Raw genomic sequence first — 23,520 nt, forward strand, 5'->3', positions numbered from 1 at the left:
CCAGCCCTTGCCCTTGTCCTGAGTGCGCTGATGCCTATCTGCACTGGGGTCATGGTGTTCCCACTCTCCCAGCCACCTCCAGCCAACGGCGTCCACTCACCAGCACTTTAAAGGCACTGACCTGTTTATTCATGTGAGGCTCAGCTTCGTGGGAAGACGGGGCGGGCGGCTAAGCCACTCGACTGCAGGTATTGTTGGTGTTTGGGAGTCTCCTGAGGCCTGACTCTCCACGCAACGGTGTGGCATTTCTCAGAAGCCGGTCCAATTGCCTTTGGCCCCATTCATGTGCCACTGCCAGAGCGTGCGGTGTGCACAATGCGAGTGTGTGCTATGTATGAATCAAGACCATTGTTTTTACTCTTCCCTAACAATCTTTCCCCTTCTCTTTGTGTCTCTCTATCTCTCCTTCTCGCTATCTCTCTCTGTCGCTCTCGTCCCTCAAACTGTGCCCAGCTCGCCAGACATAACAAAGAGCTGCAGGCCATGCTGAAGCCGGGAGGCACCTATGGAGAGGGCGACGAGGCCTTGGAGTTCTATGCCAAGCACACAGCTCAGATTGAGGTCAGTGCTGTTTGTTAACACTCCGCTGCCGGAAAGGAAGGCCTACTCGGCAGTAAAAAAAAAACATGTCGCTGTTTTGTTACGAAACGGTTTGAATTTTGACGTGTGGGATGATTTTTGTTTTGTTCCCCTTTGCCCGCCCCAATCAGTTAAGTTTGCAATGTATAGTAGCTCCAGTATGAGTTGTGTGGGCCTTGTTTATGTTTCCACACAGAGCATGTGAGGGATATGTTCACTCTCCAGCTCGCCAGTGATGGCCGCTTCTCTGCCCTCTCTGCTCATAGTTTTTAAATGTAAATGGAGTGATTTTGCATGCTCTCGTTTGCATGTGTGGTGTGAGACTGCGTTGTCTTGAGCTAATTCAGGGCTGGAATAGCACACAGACACACACACACACACATGTAGGTGAGATGGTCAAGAAAATGCCCAATGGCTGTACTGATATATGATGCACAAACACACACACACACACACACACACACACACACACACACACACACACACACACACACACACACACCTATTATGTCCACTACTGACACATACTATATGGCCTGTAGAGTCATACTAAGAGTCAGTGTAGCTCTGTTAGCTTATCATTGCTCTCAGTGCAGAGGCTCATTAGGGTATACTCCAGTCAGTCTGTGAAACAGACAAGAGCCCTCCCCCGGGGGGGTCAAGAGAGGAGTCCAGCTCCACCACATAGGCAACCACATCACCCCCCGTGACCGGCCCTCTGGTTGTGTCCAGATTGTGCGTCTGGACCGCACCATGGAGCAGATAGTCTTCCCCGTGCCAAACATCTGTGAGTTCCTCACACAAGAGTCCAAGCTGCGCGTCTACTACACCACGGAGCGTGACGAGCAGGGCAGCAAAATCAACGACTTCTTCCTGCGCGCTGAGGACCTCTTCAACGAGATGAACTGGCAGAAGAAGCTGCGAGGTACTCAAGAGGCTACTGGTAACGCAAACACGGTTCCCTGTGCGTTTTCTCTTCTCCCTTTCTTCCTCTTCTAGTAACTGCTTTACAGTCCCTGTCCCTACCCTCACCCTCCAGGCCCTACCAGTTAGGGTCTCCTACCCCCCTCCACCCTTCACACACACACACACACACACACACACACACACACACCCCAGACACTTACACCTGATGGGCTATCAGCTCAGCCTGTTCCTGGAGCAAGGGGAGGGAGAGGGTCTGTAAACATGATAAGTTATTGAGTCATAAGCTATCAAAGAAGACCATATATTAATCTATTAGTATTTAAGTTATCATAAATAGTTATCTGAACTCAGTTTGGTATATTAAGTCTGTATAGTATACTAAATATGTTTTAAACTTTGTAAAGTAGAACAATAAAGTATAATGTTTGTTGGTAAGATGATAATGCAAGTTTAAGCACTGCAAAATGTTGAGAGAGCCAGGTAAGCCATGTAGATTCGAAACCACTAACCACAAGTGAGCACAAGCACAATTACCCCTTTTATTTACAGGATGTCACACTTCTACTGAAGAGAGCAGAGTATACTGCTGATAGCCCTTTGCCCCCACACACAAACACATTTGACCCTTGCACAGTAAAATCTGCTTTCAAAGTACAATAGACAACAGTAAACACACAAATATTCACACTGTTAACAGAGATAAATAGAGAGAGAGAGAGATCGAGACAGACAGAAAGTAGCAGGAATTTACAGGAACATGAATAAATTAGATTGGTAGCAGAAGGTAGCAGAGAGACATATATAGATGATCGTGCAGTCCACTTGGAGAATAATGAAGACAAATATGGCTCTTCTCCTTCTACCACTAATGGGATTGGGGATGAGTGAGAGTCACCCAGGGGCAAACCACATCAGCATCCACCCAGCCTGTCTACACCCTCGCCCCAGACCCAGACCTAGTCCTCTTCCTTCTGCCTATGCCAGTGGGGATTACCCTAGAGAGGAGCCAATCAACAGGGCTCCTGACTTAAAGAGAGAGATGAAGAGAGAGTGAGAGACGGGAGAAGTTAAATAGTCTAATTGGATCTGAGATGACTGAAAGAGATTCAGGATTCAATGGCGAATGAGAGAGTGAAGAGAGCACATAGAGAGAGAAAGAGAGAGGGGGAGAGAGAACAAAAAGAGAGTGAAGTTGAAAGCACAGTTTCCCAGAAAGGAAGAGAGGTGAACCACTGGCACGAGATGAGAAATTTGGTTTCAGAGTGATCGTGATTACACAAAAACAGGAGTAATAGGCTGAAAGAGAAAATGACTGATGCCAAATATCAAGCAAGCACAGACCTTTGTTTGAGGCAAGAATGAAATCAAAAATTACTTTATTCCATTTCACTATTAACTTTTTAGGTGTTCCTATCTTGTTCTGACCCTGGGCAAGTATGTTGCCACATCTGTGAACTATAAATGCTGTCATCTGATGGGACCCATTTGCATCATTAGTTACATGAATTTGAAGCTTGTTCTCCTTTCTGGGAAGGCTGGGAGGAGGTGGGATAGATGTGGGGGTTCCTGATTGGCCATGGGGTTGAGTGTCATCCGTCACGTTGTTTGTGTGACTCCTCAGATCTGAATGAAACGGTGAGCAACCAACGATCACGTTCCACTTGACGCAGAAAGAAAAAAAGAAAAAAAAAAAGAAACTCTGCAGCCACACTAGTGGCTTCTGCCTTCTGCCTCTGAAAAAAGTCCCCTTCCCCAGTTCCTCTTTTTGTGATAAAAAGAAACTTGCCTCAAAATAGCAGCTAGACCCTAAAAACCAGACCCCTCACCTGTCTCCCTGTGCACTGGGGTGGGTGGTGGTGATGGTTTGTGAGGGCGGGATGGGGTGGGGGTGGGGGAGGTTTGGTGGTCATTGTTTGGGAGGGTGGGGCGGGGGGGGGGGGGTATTGTTGGAAACAGCTCATACTCATCTCACATGAGTGTCATGAGTAACCAAACTTGTTAGTATCCTTTTAGGTAGGAGGGAAATAAACAAAAGGTCTTTCTAAAATGCATGTTGACCAGTAGCATTCGGCATGTGACGTTTCTGCTTTGTTTTTGAACAAGTGAATCATGGTATTTGTTACAATGGGTCTTGTAGTAATAACCACTATGCTCCTGTTGACCCTGGAGTAACATTAGTTTTGTAAGACAACGTAAGGCCATCAACATCCTTCCTATTTTGTTCAACACCTAAATTACCTTGAAAAAGGAAGTGTGCTACAGTAATAGAACTGTCCTTGTCCTCAGACACAAAGAGAACCAATTGTGAAAAATTGGACCAGTAAATTTGTGATAATCAAAAAAATATTACTCTCTAAATGGAGCCTTTTTAAGCAGAATGACTTTTGGGGGGTTTCCTCGTCATATACCAGAGGGCAGAAAAACAAAGCATGAACTGTACTGCAATAGCCACAGGGCGATTCACAAAAACATGTGCCACCATGCTTTGGTGACATCCAAATGCTAGAGCTGTGTTGAACAATTGGTCAGTCATTACAGTTTCTGAAACTTCACTTAAACATTAGAAACAATTTGACCCCTACTTGCCAAGCTTATACTGAAATAATAGTAGAATGGCACTTGGTGTTAATACAAGAGCATGTTGGCAGGTGTTTTGAGTCAGCCATACCAGATTTTGTTTGAACCAATCCCAAGTGACCTTTTTGCCTGATAGACATGTGCATGCCCTCTATTTCTTTAGCACATCTTGAGATGCAGATGGTCCATTATGAGTGTGTGTGTGTTTGTGTGTGTGTGTCCCTTTTTTGTTGAATGTTGTGTGTGTGTGTGTGTGTGTGTGTGTGTGTGTGATTTTGTTTGAACCAATCCCAAGTGTGTGTGTGTGTGTGTCCCTTTTTTGTTGAACGTGTAATTCTCACTGTTTACACTGTTGCACGTCCCTTGGAACTGTGTGTGGTTCCGGGTATGTGTGAATGAGTTGTGGTGAGAAGAAGAAGTGATTTGTTTGGCGCCGCTGTGCTATGCGCCTCCCTCCCCCCCCCTGCAGCCCAGCCCATCCTCTACTGGTGCTCCAGGAACATGTCCTTCTGGAGCAGCATCTCCTTCAACCTGGCCGTGCTCATGAACCTGCTGGTGGCCTTCTTCTATCCCATTGAGGGAATTCGTGGAGGTGAGGTGACCTATAGAAAGAATCATCTGTGTGTGTATGTGTGTATAGTGTGTGTGGTGTGTGTGTCTGTGTGTGTGTTCTGACATTTTGTTAAGGGTGTGATGGTGGATCGGCTTTGTAAGTGGCTGACTCCTGAACACTGGTATAACTCTCACTCGGGATTAAAGCATCTGGTAAATACTCCACTTTAAGTTGACTTCAAGTGCACTAAATGGCACCTCTCCTCTAACCTAGTAGATAAGTTACTTGCATACTTATCTACTCCCACATAAGATCTGAACCTTACCACCTGACCACTATCCCACTGAACCTGACCGCTTCCCTCAAAGCCCAACCTTTACCAGTTTGTAAAATTGGGATTAAACCCCTGTCTCACCAAAACATTTAGCCAAATGTAAGCTTCAAGTCCAGCTCTTCCTCAACTCATTTTCTTCTCAACCTTTACATAGCAAAGCATAGCTGGACATATATGAATGGAATAATGAACAGAATAAAAGGTGAATATGGATGGAAAATCAAATGGGATAATAGTAGTATTTTAATATAATTGTGTTAAACGGAATATCATTTTAATATCTATTAAAATGAACATACATTTTCACGTTACATAACATAAGCTTTGAACATGAACTTCTCACTGCTGCCAAGCATGGCTGCTCCTCACACATGAGATATAGCCTACAGTATATGACCTGATTCCAATGTTGAACTCCTGTTTCTAATTTGAACGTTTCCAAGATAATATATCACAGGGGTCTCCAACCTTTTTGGGAATGAGGGCTACCTGAAGACCCGAAATCATATGGAGGGCTACTCATTTGAAACAAACATACCCTCACCCCTTTTTTGCGAGGGTAGTCCTCCTAAATAATAGGCCTATGTGATTTTTACTTTTAATATTGTGTAGGCCTATAAGTCTTTATATATTAAGCAACTGTATTTTCAACTTTAATATCAATAGCCTATGCAACACTACCAACATTTTTGTTCAGTTTGTTCATTTCAAAGTTTGCATGGGGAATCTAATCCAATTTTTTTTGTAACAAAAAAACAATATTTTTGTGCAATTAATAATTTGGGTTACAATTTGTACCCAATTTATACCCACCCACCATTATGAATTCAGGGGTTGTTTAAGTCCTGATTTCAGTGGACAATTCGGTTTTAACATTTCAATAGTAATCGCCCATACCACCCTAACATATGAAAACTCCTTTTAAAGTTATTGCATACCTGAAATCTCTCCATGATCTGACAAAAAAGGTCATGCACAGTCCTGCTCAGTCATGCATGCCACAAAATGTTCAGCGCTTATACGGCAGTAGCCTACGGAGGAGAAAAGGCCTGTGAACAAAAGCAATTGTTTTTCAGTCCTTGAACAATAATGCAAGAACCGTATCTGACGAACATGGAATGGCCACAGAACTTTTGCAAAGATATGTTTCCATTGGCTACACCAGACGAGCAAGTTTTTTCCCCCTTTACTGTCTATGCGTGCGAGCAGCGTGTATGCGCTCCGCTTCCGTTGTTGTTTAAAGATTGAATGGGAAACGGATTTGGAGCCAAAGGCTAAAATGTAACGCAGCTACAATTTGTAAGGTATCACCAATATTAATTTAATGTTACAGATGTATGGCTACATACATTCTTAAAATGGTTCTGGTCTAGACTTAAATATCTATTGAAAACTTCACAATGGAGCGTGTTTTTAGAGCATGATCTGCAGGCGACCTGTTGGCTATTTTTAGAAGGTGCGCTGGGGGCGCCTCATAGCCATCCCGCGGGCTACCTGGTGCCCGCGGGCACCGTGTTGGAGACCACTGATATATCATATACCATATGGGTGAATAACCCATAATAAACTTAATAGCTTTGTGTCATTGTGACCTTTGTTTCTATCTCAAATTGAGATTCTCAAACCATAACTGTCATAAACTTACATAACATAACATGCTTTTGCTAGAACACCTTGTGGGGAGGGTAGGCCTAGCCCACACATTTAAATTCTGTCTCTCAGCCAAGTCGTAAAAAGGCAAACCCTATTATCAACAATCTGCCTAACTGAGCTCTTTAGTCAAATATGTTCCTCGTGAAGCCACATTACTCATATGGCCTGTAGAGTGCCTTATGTCTATGACAGGCAAGGTGTAGTAACATGTAAACTAGGTCACCACGCATTCCCATAAAAAGAAAATTCCTTCCTTGTATATTTTGGTCCGGCGCTCGCACTGGAGTCGCCCCTTAACCAAGGTTACACCCAGTCAGTGTTCGGCTCTCACATGGACGGTCCAATTCAGTTTTATGGGAAGGTTTATGTCGAAGCCTCTCCCATGGTGTATGTGAGAGAACCGCCTGGCCACACTTTAGTCACATGAGAGCCACATAGTTCAGAAGACCGGAGGCCTCAATGTCCATATTCAGCAAACTTTGTGTCCAGATGCAAGAAGACAGATTCAAAACAGCTGACCAACATATATATGTGCAGACAAGCCATCAGTCCCGCATACTGTTATTGTGTCTACAGTCGAAGGTGACATGAGCCATGTTGATGTTCACTGCATACCTATAACAGAACTCGTATGGAGTGATATATGATTATATAACCATAGCCATCCCTTAGCAATTTGTTTTGGTCTTTCTTGTGAAATATGGAGTGGTTACATCCATACAGGAAACTGTCTTGGTAGCCCTTTGTTAGTGGGTAGCCTTAAATTTGATCTGCATGGTCCTCCTTTGACTAATGCCATACTGGATGTGTCCTACAAAGACCCTGTGACCCAGTTATCAATACGTTGACCCTAACTCAGCCTTGGATTAAGCTTCGCTTAAGACGTCACCGGTACTGCTGTCATCTCTATCTGTGAGATCCCATTCTACTCAGTCCTGCTAATTGAAGGTGTGTGTGTGTGTGTGTGTGTGTGAGAGAGAGAGAGAGAGAGAGAGAGAGGATTGATGAATGGACGGGGGATGGATGTCTCCCTGCAGACAGCTCCTAGGGCCAGTGGGCTCCTGCGGGAAATGGGATGCCTAGCACAATGACTCAGCCATCCATGAAAATGGTGACCCACATAAACTCAACCCCTGGGTCAAGTTCCCCCCTCCCTCACATGTAACTGTTACTTCACCAACTTGTATAACTGAACAGGATCCTTATCAGGGCAGTTGTCCAACCATGACCCATATTTTCCCTTTAACTATCAAGAAAGCATCCTTATTGTCTAATCTCTAACTGCTCTATTTCTTCCTTCGCATGCATGGGTGTGTTTTTTAAGCCATGTGTAGCCTCATCACTCACAAGGTTGTATGGCAGCACAATATATAATTAAGGTTTATGCTTACCCATTTTGGGGTACTTAAAGGAGCATTTTACAGTTGGGAAGATGAACGTGTATTTACATTAAGTCATTTATGTATTAGAAATGTGGAGTCATTATTGACGTCGGTGCCTTCTTGACCGAGAAAAAGCCAAAAATGTATTTTTGGTTCATGCGGATTAAAGCCAAGAACTCCCAGAATTCCCTGCCTTTCACTGCTCTTTGCTGCCCTACCGAGCAACGCTCCCAAGGAAGTAGCCAATGTAGTCTCCAGCCTCTGGCAAAAAAAAAAATGCAAAAAATGTTTTGCATCATCAGAGGTTTTTTCCAGACAAAAAATACAGAAATTGCTCGTCTCAGAGGGACATGAGGGAGGGAAGAACGGTCATTTAAAAATACTACCAGGTTTCTACTGATACAAAACAACAAACTACAGTAGGGTCGATTTGAGGAAATTTAATGGATTTATTTTTTGGATTTATGTATATATTTTTTTTTTTTTTCAGACAAACTGAAATATGTTTCCCTTTATAATTATAAAGAAAGTGTAAGGAAAGATCTGGCTGAATGTGATGCATGTTTGTATAGTAAATACGCATCATGTTCAGCAGGATCAGTGCAGGAAGTCTAACTTGCCCACTGATTTGAAGCTGCCGGAATACCAAGGAAGGTATTACACTGACTTCATAAACAGTCCCTTACAATACTTCAGTTTGTCTGTAGAGAACCTCTCCACACTACCACCGAAGTGTACGGCTATTTTGAACCTTATCAGCGGTTTGAAAATAGTGATTTATTTTGACGTGGCTGCATGGCTGCTGCTACAAGCTATAAGCCACTTTGTTCTTAATGCAAACTAAACAACGTTCTATCTCAAAACTTCTCCAGTTAACATAATTTTGCTCCCAAGCGAAAGTTTGAACTTGTTATCATCCATAAATAGACTCTAGGTTGTGTTTACACCAAACCATTCCTTTAAACGGACACCAGGCAAGCCTGATGCTTTTCTCCGGCTCCTAAGCGCCTCTAATGCGTGTCGATATCGCGTAATGCGAGCCCTCGCTCAGTCTGAAGCTCTTTTTTCCTTTTCTTTGCATCTTCCATCAAGGGTTTTCGCTGCTTCTTCACCGGCTCTGCCATTATACACACGTTCAATCGCTAGCGTTTCGTTAGCCTGCCTCTGTGCTGGGGATGCAGGATGTAAACTGATCCTGCTTCTTGCGATGTCTGAGAAGGTCGGCGGGTCGGATACACCGAACTTGCAAGCGGGATATTCTTCCTACAGGCAGTAGGGACAGGCGACTTACGAAGATGATTAATTAACACGAAAACGTTGTCTGGCGTCCCTTTAAAATAATTATATACCGGTACTTTGATGTAGAGAAGTTGCCCCCAAAGTTTATGCTATATGCTATTCAGCATATTCTGGTCTTACTCTAAACTGCACCGATTGATGTCATTTTGGTCCCAAATGGTCATTTGCACTCGTTATCGTCAAAAAACAACCCCTGTTAATGTTAGACTGGAGTTTCCCTTTAAGGTCATTGCCCTGTAATCCCATGGTGTGGGGAAATTGTAAATGTAATTGCTAATTTATGTACCTTCTACACTGACAGCATCTTCTCTTATAAAGCCAAAGCACACAGTTCCCCTAAAGAGGGACTCCTCTTCCCCAAGAGCCAACCATTGTGGGGTTTTTTCCAAGGCCACAGAGCCTTCTATTGTCCCTGTGAGTGAAGTTGCGGAGACAGTGGCCCAACACTGTGCCTGGCATAACCTTTTGATTGTTCTGGCTGGGGTCAAGCTGCGGCTGGCCCCTTTGTCTTAGACTTCCTCCGAGGAGAACAAGGAGGCTGTAGGTGGCCCAGTTGTGGCCCAGACGCCTGGTGTGGTCCACAACTCACAGCCCACAACTCAATGACCCCCTCACGCTCCACGCTCCACACTCTGGGCTATGCAGTCCAATAGTTCAACCCAGGACACATGCTATCTATTTTGATTTTTGTGTGTGCGTGTGCGTGCGTGTGTGTGTGTGTGTGTGTGTGTGTGTGTGTGTGTGTGTGTGGGGTGGTATTTATCTTTGATTTCTGTCCAGCAGCAAAATCTCCTTGGAAATCTCTGAATCTGTCAGTGTCAAAATGAATGCTAATGTGATGAGGTCACCGACGACATTCATTATTTGGTAGTTAATGTGTAAGCCTATTGCTTGTATAAGGTGGAGGGAACCCAATGGTTTTCTCATTTCCATACCGGTTTATCACCCCTGTAAACACAACTGTGTGAATGGAATTCCGGAGGACGCCAATCAAGAACTTTCTCGAAGGAGATATTATGTAACATCATAAAAAGAGTCATTTGATCATGATGTTCTTAAACAGATGTTTTTAAAAACATCTGTTTAAGTATAGAAGATTTTTTCTTACGTGTAGCAGTTGCCACTAGTTTTCATGAGCAGTTTTTAACAGTTTTAATCGCATATGATACAGGCCAGTGGAGTTTTAAAATCATCATCCAATTGAGGGAGGAGAGGAGTCATCAGAACGTTTTTGTTCTTTTCTGAACTTTCTGTTGGTTTTGAATGTTTCGTGCACCCACGTCCAGCGTGCCATTCACACAGTTTGTGTCTCACGGTCTTTACGGTCTTTACTGTCGTCTCGTGTGCAGTTACTGGGTTCGCGCTGTTGAGTCGGCCGACTCGGGGAGTGGAAAAACAGGACCGTCATTGGCGAGCTTGTGTGCGAGTGTGCCTGGCCCGCAGCAGTGCAGCACAGCCTCCCAGGGGTGTGTCTGAGAGCAGGCCGGTCAGGCCGCATTCTGAATGGCTCACTGTCTTCCCCCCCTCCCCCTCTCCCCTCAGCTCCGTCGGAATGCGACCATGGAAATAAGATAAGAGTGCTGAAAGTGGGTCAGTGTGTGTTGCCGGTCCACTCCACACTGTGGGGGAAAGCATGGGATTTCTGTCATAGCTGCAGACTCACTTTCCCCTCGGCTGTGTTCGAGATAAGGGACACAAGGTTTTTGGCATGTGCCGTCTTCGGTCATTGAAAACCAGAAAGCTTGTCTGGAGCAAAGTCGGGCTGAGGACAGTTGAAATAATGTGTTTTGTTATACATACAGCAAGTTACAAGTGAAGCCTGAGCCCCCATGTGTCTTTTATGGGTCAGGGCAGGGACTCTTGCTAAGAGCTTGTTGAAGGGAGAGAGGGAGATGGGGGAAGGACAGGAGAGCGTCTGTTTGGGGGAACTCGTGCCCTGCCATGACCTGTGGGAGCTGTTGTGGCGGGAGAACTGCGGCGGTCACCATGGGACTCGCGCGCCCTGGAAAGGCACAGGCCAAGTTGAGTGGAACTAGAGTGAACTGCATAAACAGAGCCAGAGTGACACCCCCACCCCACCCCCTCAGCGTGTCGTCCGCAAGGCGGCCAGTTGGACCAGAACACCAGAGCCCCAGGCCCTGGCCGAGCGCGGAGCGGAGCGTGCTCACTGCTCACGGACCAGCTCTCATGAATCTTTCAGGAGGCCGCTGTATTTTTAGCCTGCTGGGTTATGTAACAGCCACCTGTCATGTGATCTCTGCATGGGGAGAGAGGGGGGGAAGGGGAGGAGGGAGGGAGAGAGAGAGAGGGAGAGAGGGAGAGAGGAGAGAGAGAGAGGGAGGGAGGGAGGGGCAGCTCAAATGTTGCCTGCGTGCCTCTGCGAAGATCCTGTAAATCCGACTGACCTCATTTTTCGCCCTGTTTGCTCTTACGTTCATATAAACACACCCACTCATCTCGCGCAAACACTCACTTACACACTAACACTCACACACACACAGTAGAGATCTTCGATACGATAGATGCATACGCTCTGATTTCAGTCACACAAATAGATGCCCCCTCACATAATCAGGCCATTGAGCTGGTTCCTGTTCGGCCCCCTGAGAGGGTACAGTAGGATTTAAGTGTAGATTAAACCGATACCGGGCGGGCTTACGGGAGAATCTCTATGAGCCCTCTCTATTATGTAACCACCTTCTGTGTGTGTGTCTGTGTGTCTGTGTGTCTGTGTGTCTGTCTGTGTGTGTGTGTGTGTGTTTGGCCTTTTCCTTTCCAACTCAGACTCTTATCTGCTGGGTAAGAACGTGCCCTAACATGTTTTAACAGGTGAAAGTCACTCACTCACTCACTCACTCACACTTACAAACACAAACGCGCGCACACACACACACACATACACCCTCACCCACTCTTTGCTATTAGTGATGATGATGTAAGTGTTTCACATTTTATGCTGAATGAACAGGGCGGTAACTGTTTTGGCTAGTTCCTGTGATATATTAGTACAGTATTCCAGTATATATTAGAAATTCTCTTTCTCTCCTCACACCTTAAAAATAGGCTTCATAACATGCCAACTCAAGCATGTAGTATTAATCTCTTGCTGGTGCATGCAACTTATTGTTTTGTAATTGTGAACATTAACATTGGCTTTGCATTCTATACTTAAAATACCAATTGATTTGGCTCATAGGCAACTTGATTGCAGTTCTGAGGTGTTAAAAGGCTTGAGGCAGTTTGAGCACTCATACTCAAACTTAACCATCTCATACTCATACTCAAACTTAACCAAACATAACCATCCTCTCTCTCTCTCTCTCTTCCCTTTTTCTGTCCCTCCTTCTCTCAATTTCTCTCTATCTTTTCCTTTCTTTTTTCTCTTTCTCTCTCTCTCCCTCCCTCCCTCTTTCCTTCTTTCTCTCACCAGGTACACTGGAGCCTCACCTGTCGGGGCTGCTGTGGCTGGCCATGCTGGTGTCGCTGGCAATCGTCATCGTGCTGCCGCAGCCCCACGGGATCCGGGCACTCATCGCGTCCACCATCCTGCGCCTCATCTTCTCCGTGGGCCTGGAGCCCACCCTCTTCCTGCTCGGGGCCTTCAATGTGAGTGAGCCTGAGGGACGGAGGACAAAGACAGCCTGTGTGTGTGTGTGTGTGTGTGTGTGTGTGTGTGTGTGTGTGTGTGTGTGTGTGTGTGTGTGTGTGTGTGTGTGTGTCTGTCTGTCTGTCTGTCTGTCTGTCTGTCTGTCTGTCTGTCTGTCTGTCTGTCTGTCTGTCTGTCTGTCTGTCTGTCTGTCTGTCTGTCTGTCTGTCTGTCTGTCTGTGTGTCTGCGGTAGGTGCGTGCGTGCGTGCGTGTGTGTGTGTCTGTCTGTGTACGGTGAGTGTGTGCGTGCATGTGTGTGTGTGTCTGTGTGCGGTGAGTGAGTTTGTGCGTGCATGCGTGAGCATGTTTGTGTGTGTCTGTCTGTCTGTGTGTCTGCGGTGAGTGTGTGCGTGCATGTGTTTGTGTGTGTGTGTGTGTGTGTGTGTACAAGTGTGAGTGGCCCAGTGTCCCCGCGTTACCTCCTGGGTCTTCTCCCCAAGAGTGTGGTCCTTGAGGTCAAGTGTGGAGTGCGTCACTGTGGGATACCACGGCCCAGTGACACTCCCGTGTCACAGTGAGCCGCCAACCGAGACGACCTATCTCCACGAGTTGTAAAACTCATTTTCTCTTCCCTGTTTGAATTTATTGCACACCGTCTGATGAAGGAACAGTACCTCTTTTTGAATGTGTTAAACTTTATTGGCTGCTTTCCTGTATACAGATTTAAGCCTAGTCTTAGACTAAAAGAGAACTTCGGTGAAAAGTTCCCACTGACATTAAAGGTGCTCTAAGCGATGCCACGCATTTTTTAGGCTAAAACATTTTATGTTCCTTACTGCAAACATCACCTAACCATCCGCTAACTGTCGGTGTCCTGAATACACTGTAAAAGCCCAGGCTCCAAAAACGGCAACAAAAACAACCTGGGAGAACCTAGCCCATAACAAACTGTTCCAGCAAATCACAGATGACCTGCGCGTTTAGGAGAGTTTCAATTGCACGGGAGGGAGGGGGAGGAAGTAGCGAGCTAGCTCTCTGTTTCGTTTGAATGTCAACAGAAGTGACGTTACCCAGCATCGCTTAGAGCACCATTAAAGGAGCGATTTGTAGGATTGTTACCGCACGTTCTGTAGGCCAAAATCAAAACACTGGTGAACGTTTTCAAGACCTAGACGCGAGCCTCTTCTGGGTTGCCCGATGTAATGCAGACTTAACGTTAGTTGACCTGCAGCTGCTTAAAACGATTCTTCAACCATGACCCAGCTACACATTACGGAAACAGTGAAAACAAAAAATACCTCTCTAACCAACGTAACATATTTAGCTGAAGTTAGCGATGCAGATGAAGTTTAGCCTAGGCTACCTATCGTGGAGAAATATGGCCTGCGTCAGAATTTATATTTTTCGTTTAAGGAAGACGTCGCCATCTCAGGAAGCTCCTGCGATGTCCACTTAATTGGTTACTTGTTTTAATTTTGGAAATTTGCCTGCCTCTCGTAGGCTAGCCTAGTCGTTCATGACTACAACTGACAGCTGTTGACAGTTGGCCTTTGCTAATTTGGCAACACAAATGGGGGGACGTGCCAGCTCATTATTAATACGCTATTCTAGAATTAATCGTTCAAAACATCCACGAAAATTCCAAGAGATTCCGCCCCATAACTCATTTTTTTCACTGGTTTTACGGGTTATAGTAATGTTGTCAAATAAGCCATTAGTTCAATTCATCTTGTTTCCTTACTCTCTGATGACATATGGTAATAATTTTTGGAATGGTTACCATTTATTTTCCATTATTTCCTACATACTGGTCCTTTTAAGCAAAGCTACAATCAGCACAAGTTTTTGTTTTTTTTCTTCAGCTTTGTTTTGTATTAGGAACGTGTCAGAACATATAGACGCAAGCCATAATTTGCATATATAGTCAACAGAAGCCTTACTCAATGAAATTGGTTGTAACTTGTTTGATTTTATCTCAATTGTGTATGAATCAGATGGACAAATCTATAATAGTGAATATTATCACAGTTCAGTTTCACATATCATCACAAAACATGCAAAAAACATTAGATGCTCCTTAATATACAATGTTTTATTCTGTTTTCATCTGCCTTTTTAATTTGAAAGCACTTGAGGTAATATACGTGTTTTACCTACATTAGGTTTAATTGGTTATTGACTCATCAACAGCTTGAATGTTCTTTTGCATATATTGTGTTACTGTATGTTTTTACTGCCATACACCATGGCCTGTTCTATAACAATCATCGAAAGTTTATACAAAGATAATTTAGGTCTGTGAAAGCTGTGAAAGCTTCATTATTTTATTTTACTTTATTTACTTTGCTTTACTTATATTACTGCCTCCTTATTGGCTTTTATTTTTTTACATAGTCAAGTGACAGTACATTTGCAGTACTAAACATTGAGGAAACTGACACTGTCTATCTGAAGCCACAATACATGAATGTTTAATGCCGTCTTCCTTAAAGTCCTTAAAAAGCAAAACATCACACCTTGTTGTGACAAGCCCCTACTTATCACAAGACTAAAGTCAGCTGGTCAATTGTATGTGTGTCTTTGTGTTTGGGGGTTAGGGTGTCAGTAGTCCTAAGCCAGCCCTACAGCATAACTAGCTGATTTGGCTAATATGGTCAACTGGGTCCAGGTTGTCAAAACATATATTCGTCTAAGGAAGCGTTAAATGATTTTCATTGAGTTATCAGTCCAAGTTGTGTAATTGGCCATTTAAATTCCAAATATCTCATAACTAAGAACAGATATTAGACATGGGTGTTCTCAAATGAGTTGCTTGTCAATGCATGTCACATTTTGGACTATTCCGCTGTAGCCTGGCTCCAGTCTGCCTGGCATTTCACCCAGGCCGTCTCTGCTGCTCTTCCCCCTACTCCCATGCAGGTGGGCAATAAGGTCATCTTTCTGATTAGTTTCGCGGGGAACCGGGGCACGTTCACGCGTGGCTACAAGGCCATGATCATGGATGTGGAGTTCCTCTACCACGTCCTCTACCTAATCATCTGCAGCCTCGGCGTCTTCGTCCACGTCTTTTTCTACAGCCTACTGGTGAGGAGACACTTCTTTTTTCACCTTTTTGTGTGTGTGTGTGTGTGTGTGTGTGTGTGTGTGTGTGTGTGTGTGTGTGTGTGTTTACACTGGACGGTGGTGTTGTGACACTTCATTTCCCTCAGGATTAATAAAGTATGTTTTTATCTCATCTTATTTTTATCTCCTCTTATTTCACGTCGTCTCCAACCACCCACCTCAAAACTTGAATTTCCCCTTGGGGATCAATAAAGTATCTATCTATCTATCTATCTATCTATCTATCTATCTATTTATCTATCTATCTATCTAAAACCCTGTGTTCTCCGTGTCGTGACACTCACCCTCGGTTGGCACACTCAATATGCACACTCAATATAAACACAAACCGCATCCTGTTGTAAAGTTTTGAAGTTTTGAAGTACTCCCTTCCTACACATTCATACATACATGTACACACTCACGCGCGCACACACATGCTGCAGAATACACTGTTGAAGTTCTTAAGTACTCCCTTCCTACACATTCATACATACACGTACACACACACACACACACACACTGCAGAACAGTAGCCTCAACTTGTGGTTTTATTCTCGGGGTAGCCCCCTTTTGTTCCCTTCATCTTCCTTTTGCAGGGGCCTTTGACTTTGGTGTGTGTGTCCGTGTGTGTGTGTGTGTCCGTACAGTACAGTATATGTGTGTCCGTATGTGTGTGTGTGTGTGTGTGTGTGTGTGTCCGTATATGTGTGTCCGTGTGTGTGTGTGCGACCGAGAGAAAACGAGAGTTGTGTTAGTGCACTTATTAGCTATGAGGCAGTGTACTCACTGTATACATATTATATGTTTGTAGCTCTTTGACCTGGTGTACCGAGAGGAGACGCTGCTGAACGTGATCAAGAGCGTGACGCGTAACGGCCGCTCCATCGTGCTGACCGCCGTGCTGGCCCTCATCCTGGTCTACCTCTTCTCCATTGTGGGCTACATCTTCTTCAAGGACGACTTCATCCTGTCCGTGGACAGGATACCCAACAAAACACTAGGTGTGTGTTGTCGTCGTGTCAACACCCCCCCCACAAACACACACACACACACATACACACACACACACCCACCCCAGGGCATGCCCAGCTGCCAACAAGCGTGCAGAATTGTCCTAAAATCCGCGGTGATGGTGCAGTGTGGTGCTCACGTGGACCTCCTGGGGAGTTTTTGTTGCAGGTGTTCAGCCAGCGTGTGGTTGGCCTGTCCCCCATTTTGTGTTTCTATTCTCAGGTGTGAGCAGAGGATGCAGGTGTGTCTCCCTCTGCCTCGCTACGCGCTAGTTTCTCTCTCTCTTTCTCACTCTGTCTCTTCATCCCTCCTTCAGAGAGCGGCGCCAGCATGGTCGGGGACTTCCTCTCTGGCACAGCATGTCGGAAGGACACTGGGGAGAACTGCTCTACAGAGGCTGTGGTAGATGGTGGGTTGCTCTGTGTTTGTGTGTGTGTGTGCGTGTGTGCGTGCGTGTGTGTGTTTATATTTAAGTGTGTTTGTGTAGGCAGTTGTATTTGTCTCTGCAGTATGAGTATGTACATTGCCTTTGTGGGTTTGACGTTTGTGAAAATGCTATCTGTGCTGTGTGTGTGTGTGTGTGTGTGTGTGTGTGTGTGTGTGTTTGTATACACTTATGGTGCAGTTTGTGGTTTGTGTATGTATTATCATCTTTAATATTATTTCGTCTTTAATATTTGTGTCCTTGCACCACTTTTCTCCATAAATAAATGGTTAAAGTGTGTGTGTGTTTGTGTGGGCGAGTGTTAGAGACTAAAGAGAGTCTTGCACGTGAAACGGAAGTTCAGGGAGTTTTACACATGGAATGTAAGTTCAGTGAGTTTTCACATGTGGAATGCAAGTTCACCGAGTTTTATATGTGGAATGTAAGTTAATGTGGGGGCATGTATTTTAGTGTGTCAGTGAGTTCATGAGCAAGTGGTCACATGCTCATACATATGTTAGCCTCAGTGTGTGTGTGTGAGTGCAGCCATAAGTTGAAGCCCATGGGGGCAATGAGGACAATGGGGGCAATGGGGGCAGTATGTCCACCATAAGAGGTCTCAGCTGAGCTATTAGAGGGTGCATGCGGCAGGCCTCAGTCAGGGGTGGGCAGGCAGGTCGTTAGATCCATCCACTCAACATCAACCCTTGACTATTGGGTGGGGATGTGTTTGGTGTTGTCTGGACCATTGAAAAGAGGGGGGGGGGGGGACTCTGCTAATGTGATCTGAGAGGCTGGTCATGCATCCTGAGTCCACCCCAAAAATCAGCAGCAGCACCCACACCACGTGTTACTAGCGAGCTCTTACTTGACCCTAACCCCAGCGGCCCGTGGGTCCTGACCCTTCCCCTCAGTCTATGTGAGCATCCCATGACCCTGCATCCCCCGCTCACATGTTCCCTCGGCCAGAGCTCACTCACCCTCAGGAGGCTTCAGAACTTTTAGACCAATAGCATCTTTTGTCATCATCATCATCATCAACAACAACAACAACAACAACAACAATATATTACATTTATACAGCGCTTTTCTTATCTTTAAACTCAGCCGACAGTCACTCACACTCAGGGGGCATGCAGAGGCTTCAGAACACAGAACTAGCATCTTTCAGAACTAGCATCTTTAGTCAACAATATTACATAACATAACATATTACATTTATATAGCGCTTTTCTAGATACCCATTGTGCTTTACAGTGAACAGAGGGATACTCACTGCAACCACCACCAAGGTGTAGCACCAATTTCTACCCATCAGTGGACACAATACTCATTTATCTGGCATCCTAATACGTTGCATTTTAGTGCATTTATGTATTTGTGTGTGTACGTGTTGTGTGATTGTGTATGCATATGTGTGTGCTAGTGTGTACTGTATGTGGGGGGAAGGTGGCGGTTTGTATCAGTATGTCAGTACTGCATGGTTTGTTGTGTTCTTTTTTTTCCTGACCGCTCCTCCATGTTTTGTGTGCGCGGTGGGTGCAGCCATGGTGGCGTCGGCGGTGGTGATCGAGGACAAGGAGCGCACATGTGACTCTCTGCTCATGTGCATCGTCACCGTCCTCAGTCATGGCCTGCGGAGTGGCGGCGGTGTGGGGGACGTCCTGCGCAAGCCTTCCAAAGAGGTACGTTATGTTCACACCTCCAGGAGAAGACCAGACTTAACATGGCCAGCGAGATCTGCACAGCTGATGTTAAGCTAACACCATGAATCCCATTAACGCTATGCTATGGACACAGTTAGCAGCTAGCCGTAGCAACACACACCTCCACCGCTAGTCATGTAGCATTCCAAAGAGGGAATCCAAACCCAGTTAACTACAGCGAATCAGTCCACAGGCCTGATAGTCAGAACGCAGACAAACCTAGACCTCTCATGTAAAAGGTGACACCATATAGCCCTGTGTCTTTTCACAACTGCCGTCTGGCCCATGTGAAGAAGGCAGAGAAAGACTAGCTGCAGGCAACAGAGCCTGAATTGGGTCAGCCAGAGAGCTCCACTGTATCAGGGCTTGTTGACTTTGCCTCATTTCTTCTAACCCCTGGTGCTCTCCATGTCAGTGTAGCTTAGCTGCCGTCCCAGATACTCAGACAGTGTTTACTGTAGTGCTGTGTGACGTTGGTTACGGTAGGCGACGTTTGTGTAATGTTCAGGGGGATTAGGAGACGTAGCGCAGAGCTGTCTGATCGTGACCTCACTGCTTGTGTTTGGACAGGAGCCGCTGTTCACGGCGCGGGTCATCTACGACCTCCTCTTCTTCTTCATGGTTATCATCATCGTCCTGAACCTGATCTTCGGTGTGATCATCGACACCTTCGCCGACCTCAGGAGCGAGAAGCAGAAGAAAGAAGAGGTGCTCAAGACCACCTGCTTCATTTGTGGTGAGATGTTTGCACATGCACCCCCCTCCCCACCCCACCTCAGCCACCCACCAACCACATACACACGCACACACACACGGACAACATACACACATACACACATACACTTCCTCCACACAACCTGTTAAGATGCAAATGAGAGGTCTACACACACACACACACACAGACACAAAGATACATGCATAAATAGACAGACACTTTACACCCACTGTCTGCATCTGCTGTGAGAAGCCTGTGCTGAGAAGCCAATACACACGTACACAAACTCACACACAGCACAGATACAGATATAGTATTTTCACAACTCACAAAGGCAATGTACATACGCATACTGCAGCGGCAAATACCTCTACAGTACCTACACACATACAAACACACACACACACACACACCACTTCACACACACGCCATCTAATACAGTAGATCTACTTGCACACATCTACGGTAAGAGGCCTACACACACAAAACACAAACACAAATATGTCCATACGTTTGAATCAATCATAGGTGTACACAGGTGCCTACAGTGCACCTGTGAGGACCCAGCTTGTGTGGCCTAGCCTGCCGTTTACGGGACACATTGGATTGAATGGGCCAGGCTGGGCTGCATTGCCCTTGGGAGGAGTTTGACTGGTAGCTTTGATTTGCTTTGGAAAGGTCATTTCCATGTCAAAGTCTCAAATATTAAGGCTGAGATTCATTTATGATCCTGACTCACTGTTTGCTTGTCTGGATCAGATAAGTTGTCTAGGGCTAGGTTTTGTGTAGGTGTGTGTGTGCGTGCGTGTGTGTGTGTGTGTGTTTGTGCGTGTGTGTGTGTGTGTGTGCGTGTGTGTGTGTGTGTGTGTGTGTGTGCGAGTGCGTGCGGGTGTGAGTGTGTTTTGTCTGTTGCATGGCCTTGGTGCGCCAGTGGAAAACGTTCTCATCTAGCACGACGGTGCAAACATCGCAAAACCCCCCTCTTCCCAGAAGACTTAGTCATGGCTGATGCGGAGGTGTTCTTCCTGTTGCCTCTCCGTGCTTGACCGTGCACATTTATGCAGCCAGCTACATCTCCTCACACCCCCCCTCCTCCTCCACCACCACCACCACCACCCTCCCCCAAACAATGTGGTTTTGCTTATTCTATCGCCGTCTTATTGCCCTCATCATTTGTTTCTCTTTACTTATCTATCTATTGATCCATTGCCCTCCTCAGCGGTGCATTACGTAGCTTAACCGTACACTGAATCAGTCCGAAGAAGTTGATTTCATACAGTGATTAATATGTAGCCTGTTTGAGAAAACAAGTCAACCAATGGGACTCACAAGGTTTGTTTGTTTTTTTTTCACACATGCTGCTTTTTAACTGAGGCGATACTCCCCGTTGTTGCTGTCCTGGAAATAGAAACAGACACTCAGAGATGTGGCCTTGTCCTTGTGATCGTGTTGTGTTAAGAAGTCACACAAAGTGATCAAAACAAACTTTAGAAATGGCTGTGACTGTCACAAGGCTGTCACTTTAGGATGACTCGTGACAACAGCCACGTATGTATTTGTTTGTTTACAAAGGGTAAGAGAAGCTGAAGTGTGTCACTATTTCTATCTTTTTGAGTGTTATGAATGGCTGTTTTTTGTGCTGACTGAAATGTCACATAGAGAACAAATTTAAATTTTTTTTTATTTATTTACAGATTTACTATTTGCTTTTATCACTGGATAATGGCTGTAAAACATACAGTGTCCAGATTACTTTCTGGGATCTCACTCGTGAGTGTTATGAATATTTGAAAATCATGCTTCTCCCCCCAACAGGCCTGGAGCGAGACAAGTTTGACAACAAGACGGTGACGTTCGAGGAGCACATCAAGGTGGAACACAACATGTGGCACTATCTCTTCTTCATCGTGCTGGTGAAGGTCAAGGACCACACGGAGTACACAGGGCCAGAGAGCTACGTGGCCCAGATGATCAGGGTGAGAAGCCTCCGCTTGGCTCGGCCGCATTACACCTTTCTGTTTCATCCATTCATTTAGCATCAAAAGCAACCTAAACGCTTACTGCAAGAGGTGCATTCAGAGTCGGCACCATGGAGGAAAACTGGTTTTCTTTGACTGTTTAAATCTGAATGTTTTTGTGTAAATATTCCAAATAGTTCAATTCAAATTGTAGTCCCACGCATCCATGTGTTTTTTGTGAAAACTAGTATTTGTTCACAGCAAATTTAAGGCAAACGAAAAACCATTCCCATACGTTTGCTTTTGTTTTGCTAATGTGTGCACACCTCAGATAAAAATGATCACCACTGGCATGTTTGCTTCCAGGGTGTACAACACATGACCTTATTGATGTTAGCATCCTGCTCTACCAGTTGCTTCTACTTCCACATTCTCTTCTTTTCTTTGCACAAACAGGGTCAATTGAGCGTTTCCTGCCAGCTTGATCCATATCTGTGGGCAGAGCCCAAGTATGTGTTATTTGCCATTCCGTTGTTGTGTAACACAATGCCTAGCTGGAGCAACAATAGCAAGAGCGCGCCAAGAGCCGTCATGTTCCCATGTTACAGGCTGCAGCATAACATCAGGCTTTGTGGCCAACTTAGCTCCCTCCTCCGCCCAAACCCCAGTGATGGCAACACGGGGGGCTGGCTTGGAGTTTACCTTGCGTGACCCGTCCGCGGGCTGGAGGGGGGGGGGTCTTTCTCTGCACAAACGAAGACGGCCGCGGCTGCGTGTTTTCCAGCCTAATACTCAGCCTTAAATCGACCATTAAAGTCCCGGCACCAAGTGATGTAATCCGTTGCCTTTTGTGCCCTCGATTCCCCCTGAACCCGATGACATCAAGTGCTCTCGCAAAAACGAACTCAACGGTCCAGAACAGGCGCAGCAGCCCAGGACATGGTGTCGAATGTGTTAATCCGTGAAGCAGCCACACACACACATGCGCAAACACACATGTATCTCTTTCTTTCACACACACACACTAACTATATAACTATATTTAATACTTTATTTAGATGTTGGTTTGCCAAGTCAGTCAAATCATGACAAGATCTACATATTGTTAAAAAAGGCTTCTTGTACACACACACACACACACACACACACACACACACACACACACACACACACACACACACACACACACACACACACACACACACACACACACACGCTAACTATCTTTCCGTGCTTCACCTCATCTTTAGAACTGAGAGGAGAGATAGAGCGATGGGGAGAGAGAGTGAGCAGAGGGAGAGAGGGATAAGATGAGATGAACTTTATTCCCTCAAGGGGAAATTTGTCTTGGGCTGTAAAGTACATTCACTGTGAACAACAATAACATACATGCAGGACAACCGTCACATACAGAGAGAGAGAGAGAGCAGAAGGTCTCATGATTGGACTGGCCTCATGATGACTAGCTGTCTGAGTAGTGTGGGAAAGCCTGGCTCTCTTTTCCATTGCTCTGTCAGCTCAGCCTTCTCTCACCTGCCCCCCTAACACCCCACCCCCACCCTGCCAAAACCCACCCAAAAAACGAAGAGAAGCGTGGGGGGGGGGGGGTGGCTGAGGGCTTGGGGTTGCACTTTTTGGAACAGCACATTTGATTAGCAAACAAAGTCAGTCAGAGAAAAGAATCTAGGCCAGACTGAAAGCAGTCAGTGG

At 45.5% G+C, this 23,520-nt stretch overlaps 1 protein-coding gene across 6 annotated transcripts in view; it reads left to right on the forward strand.

The window, feature by feature from the left end:
- The window catches only part of itpr1b (inositol 1,4,5-trisphosphate receptor, type 1b), a 100,836-nt gene that overhangs the window by 68,010 nt on the left and 9,306 nt on the right, over window positions 1-23,520 (forward strand). For 5 of the 6 annotated variants that reach the window (XM_048255117.1, XM_048255116.1, XM_048255115.1 and 2 more), the window contains 10 exons: window positions 454-561; window positions 1,312-1,543; window positions 4,553-4,675; window positions 12,735-12,910; window positions 15,811-15,975; window positions 16,808-16,997; window positions 17,324-17,416; window positions 18,977-19,116; window positions 19,708-19,873; window positions 21,668-21,828. In XM_048255117.1, coding sequence (XP_048111074.1) covers window positions 454-561; window positions 1,312-1,543; window positions 4,553-4,675; window positions 12,735-12,910; window positions 15,811-15,975; window positions 16,808-16,997; window positions 17,324-17,416; window positions 18,977-19,116; window positions 19,708-19,873; window positions 21,668-21,828 — 1,554 coding nt within the window. The remainder of the gene's footprint in view (window positions 1-453; window positions 562-1,311; window positions 1,544-4,552; window positions 4,676-12,734; window positions 12,911-15,810; window positions 15,976-16,807; window positions 16,998-17,323; window positions 17,417-18,976; window positions 19,117-19,707; window positions 19,874-21,667; window positions 21,829-23,520) is intronic. The other variant, XM_048255114.1, reaches the window with a different exon arrangement.

The sequence above is a fragment of the Alosa alosa genome, chromosome 10 (genome assembly GCF_017589495.1).
Source record: "Alosa alosa isolate M-15738 ecotype Scorff River chromosome 10, AALO_Geno_1.1, whole genome shotgun sequence".
Lineage (NCBI taxonomy): Eukaryota > Metazoa > Chordata > Actinopteri > Clupeiformes > Clupeidae > Alosa > Alosa alosa.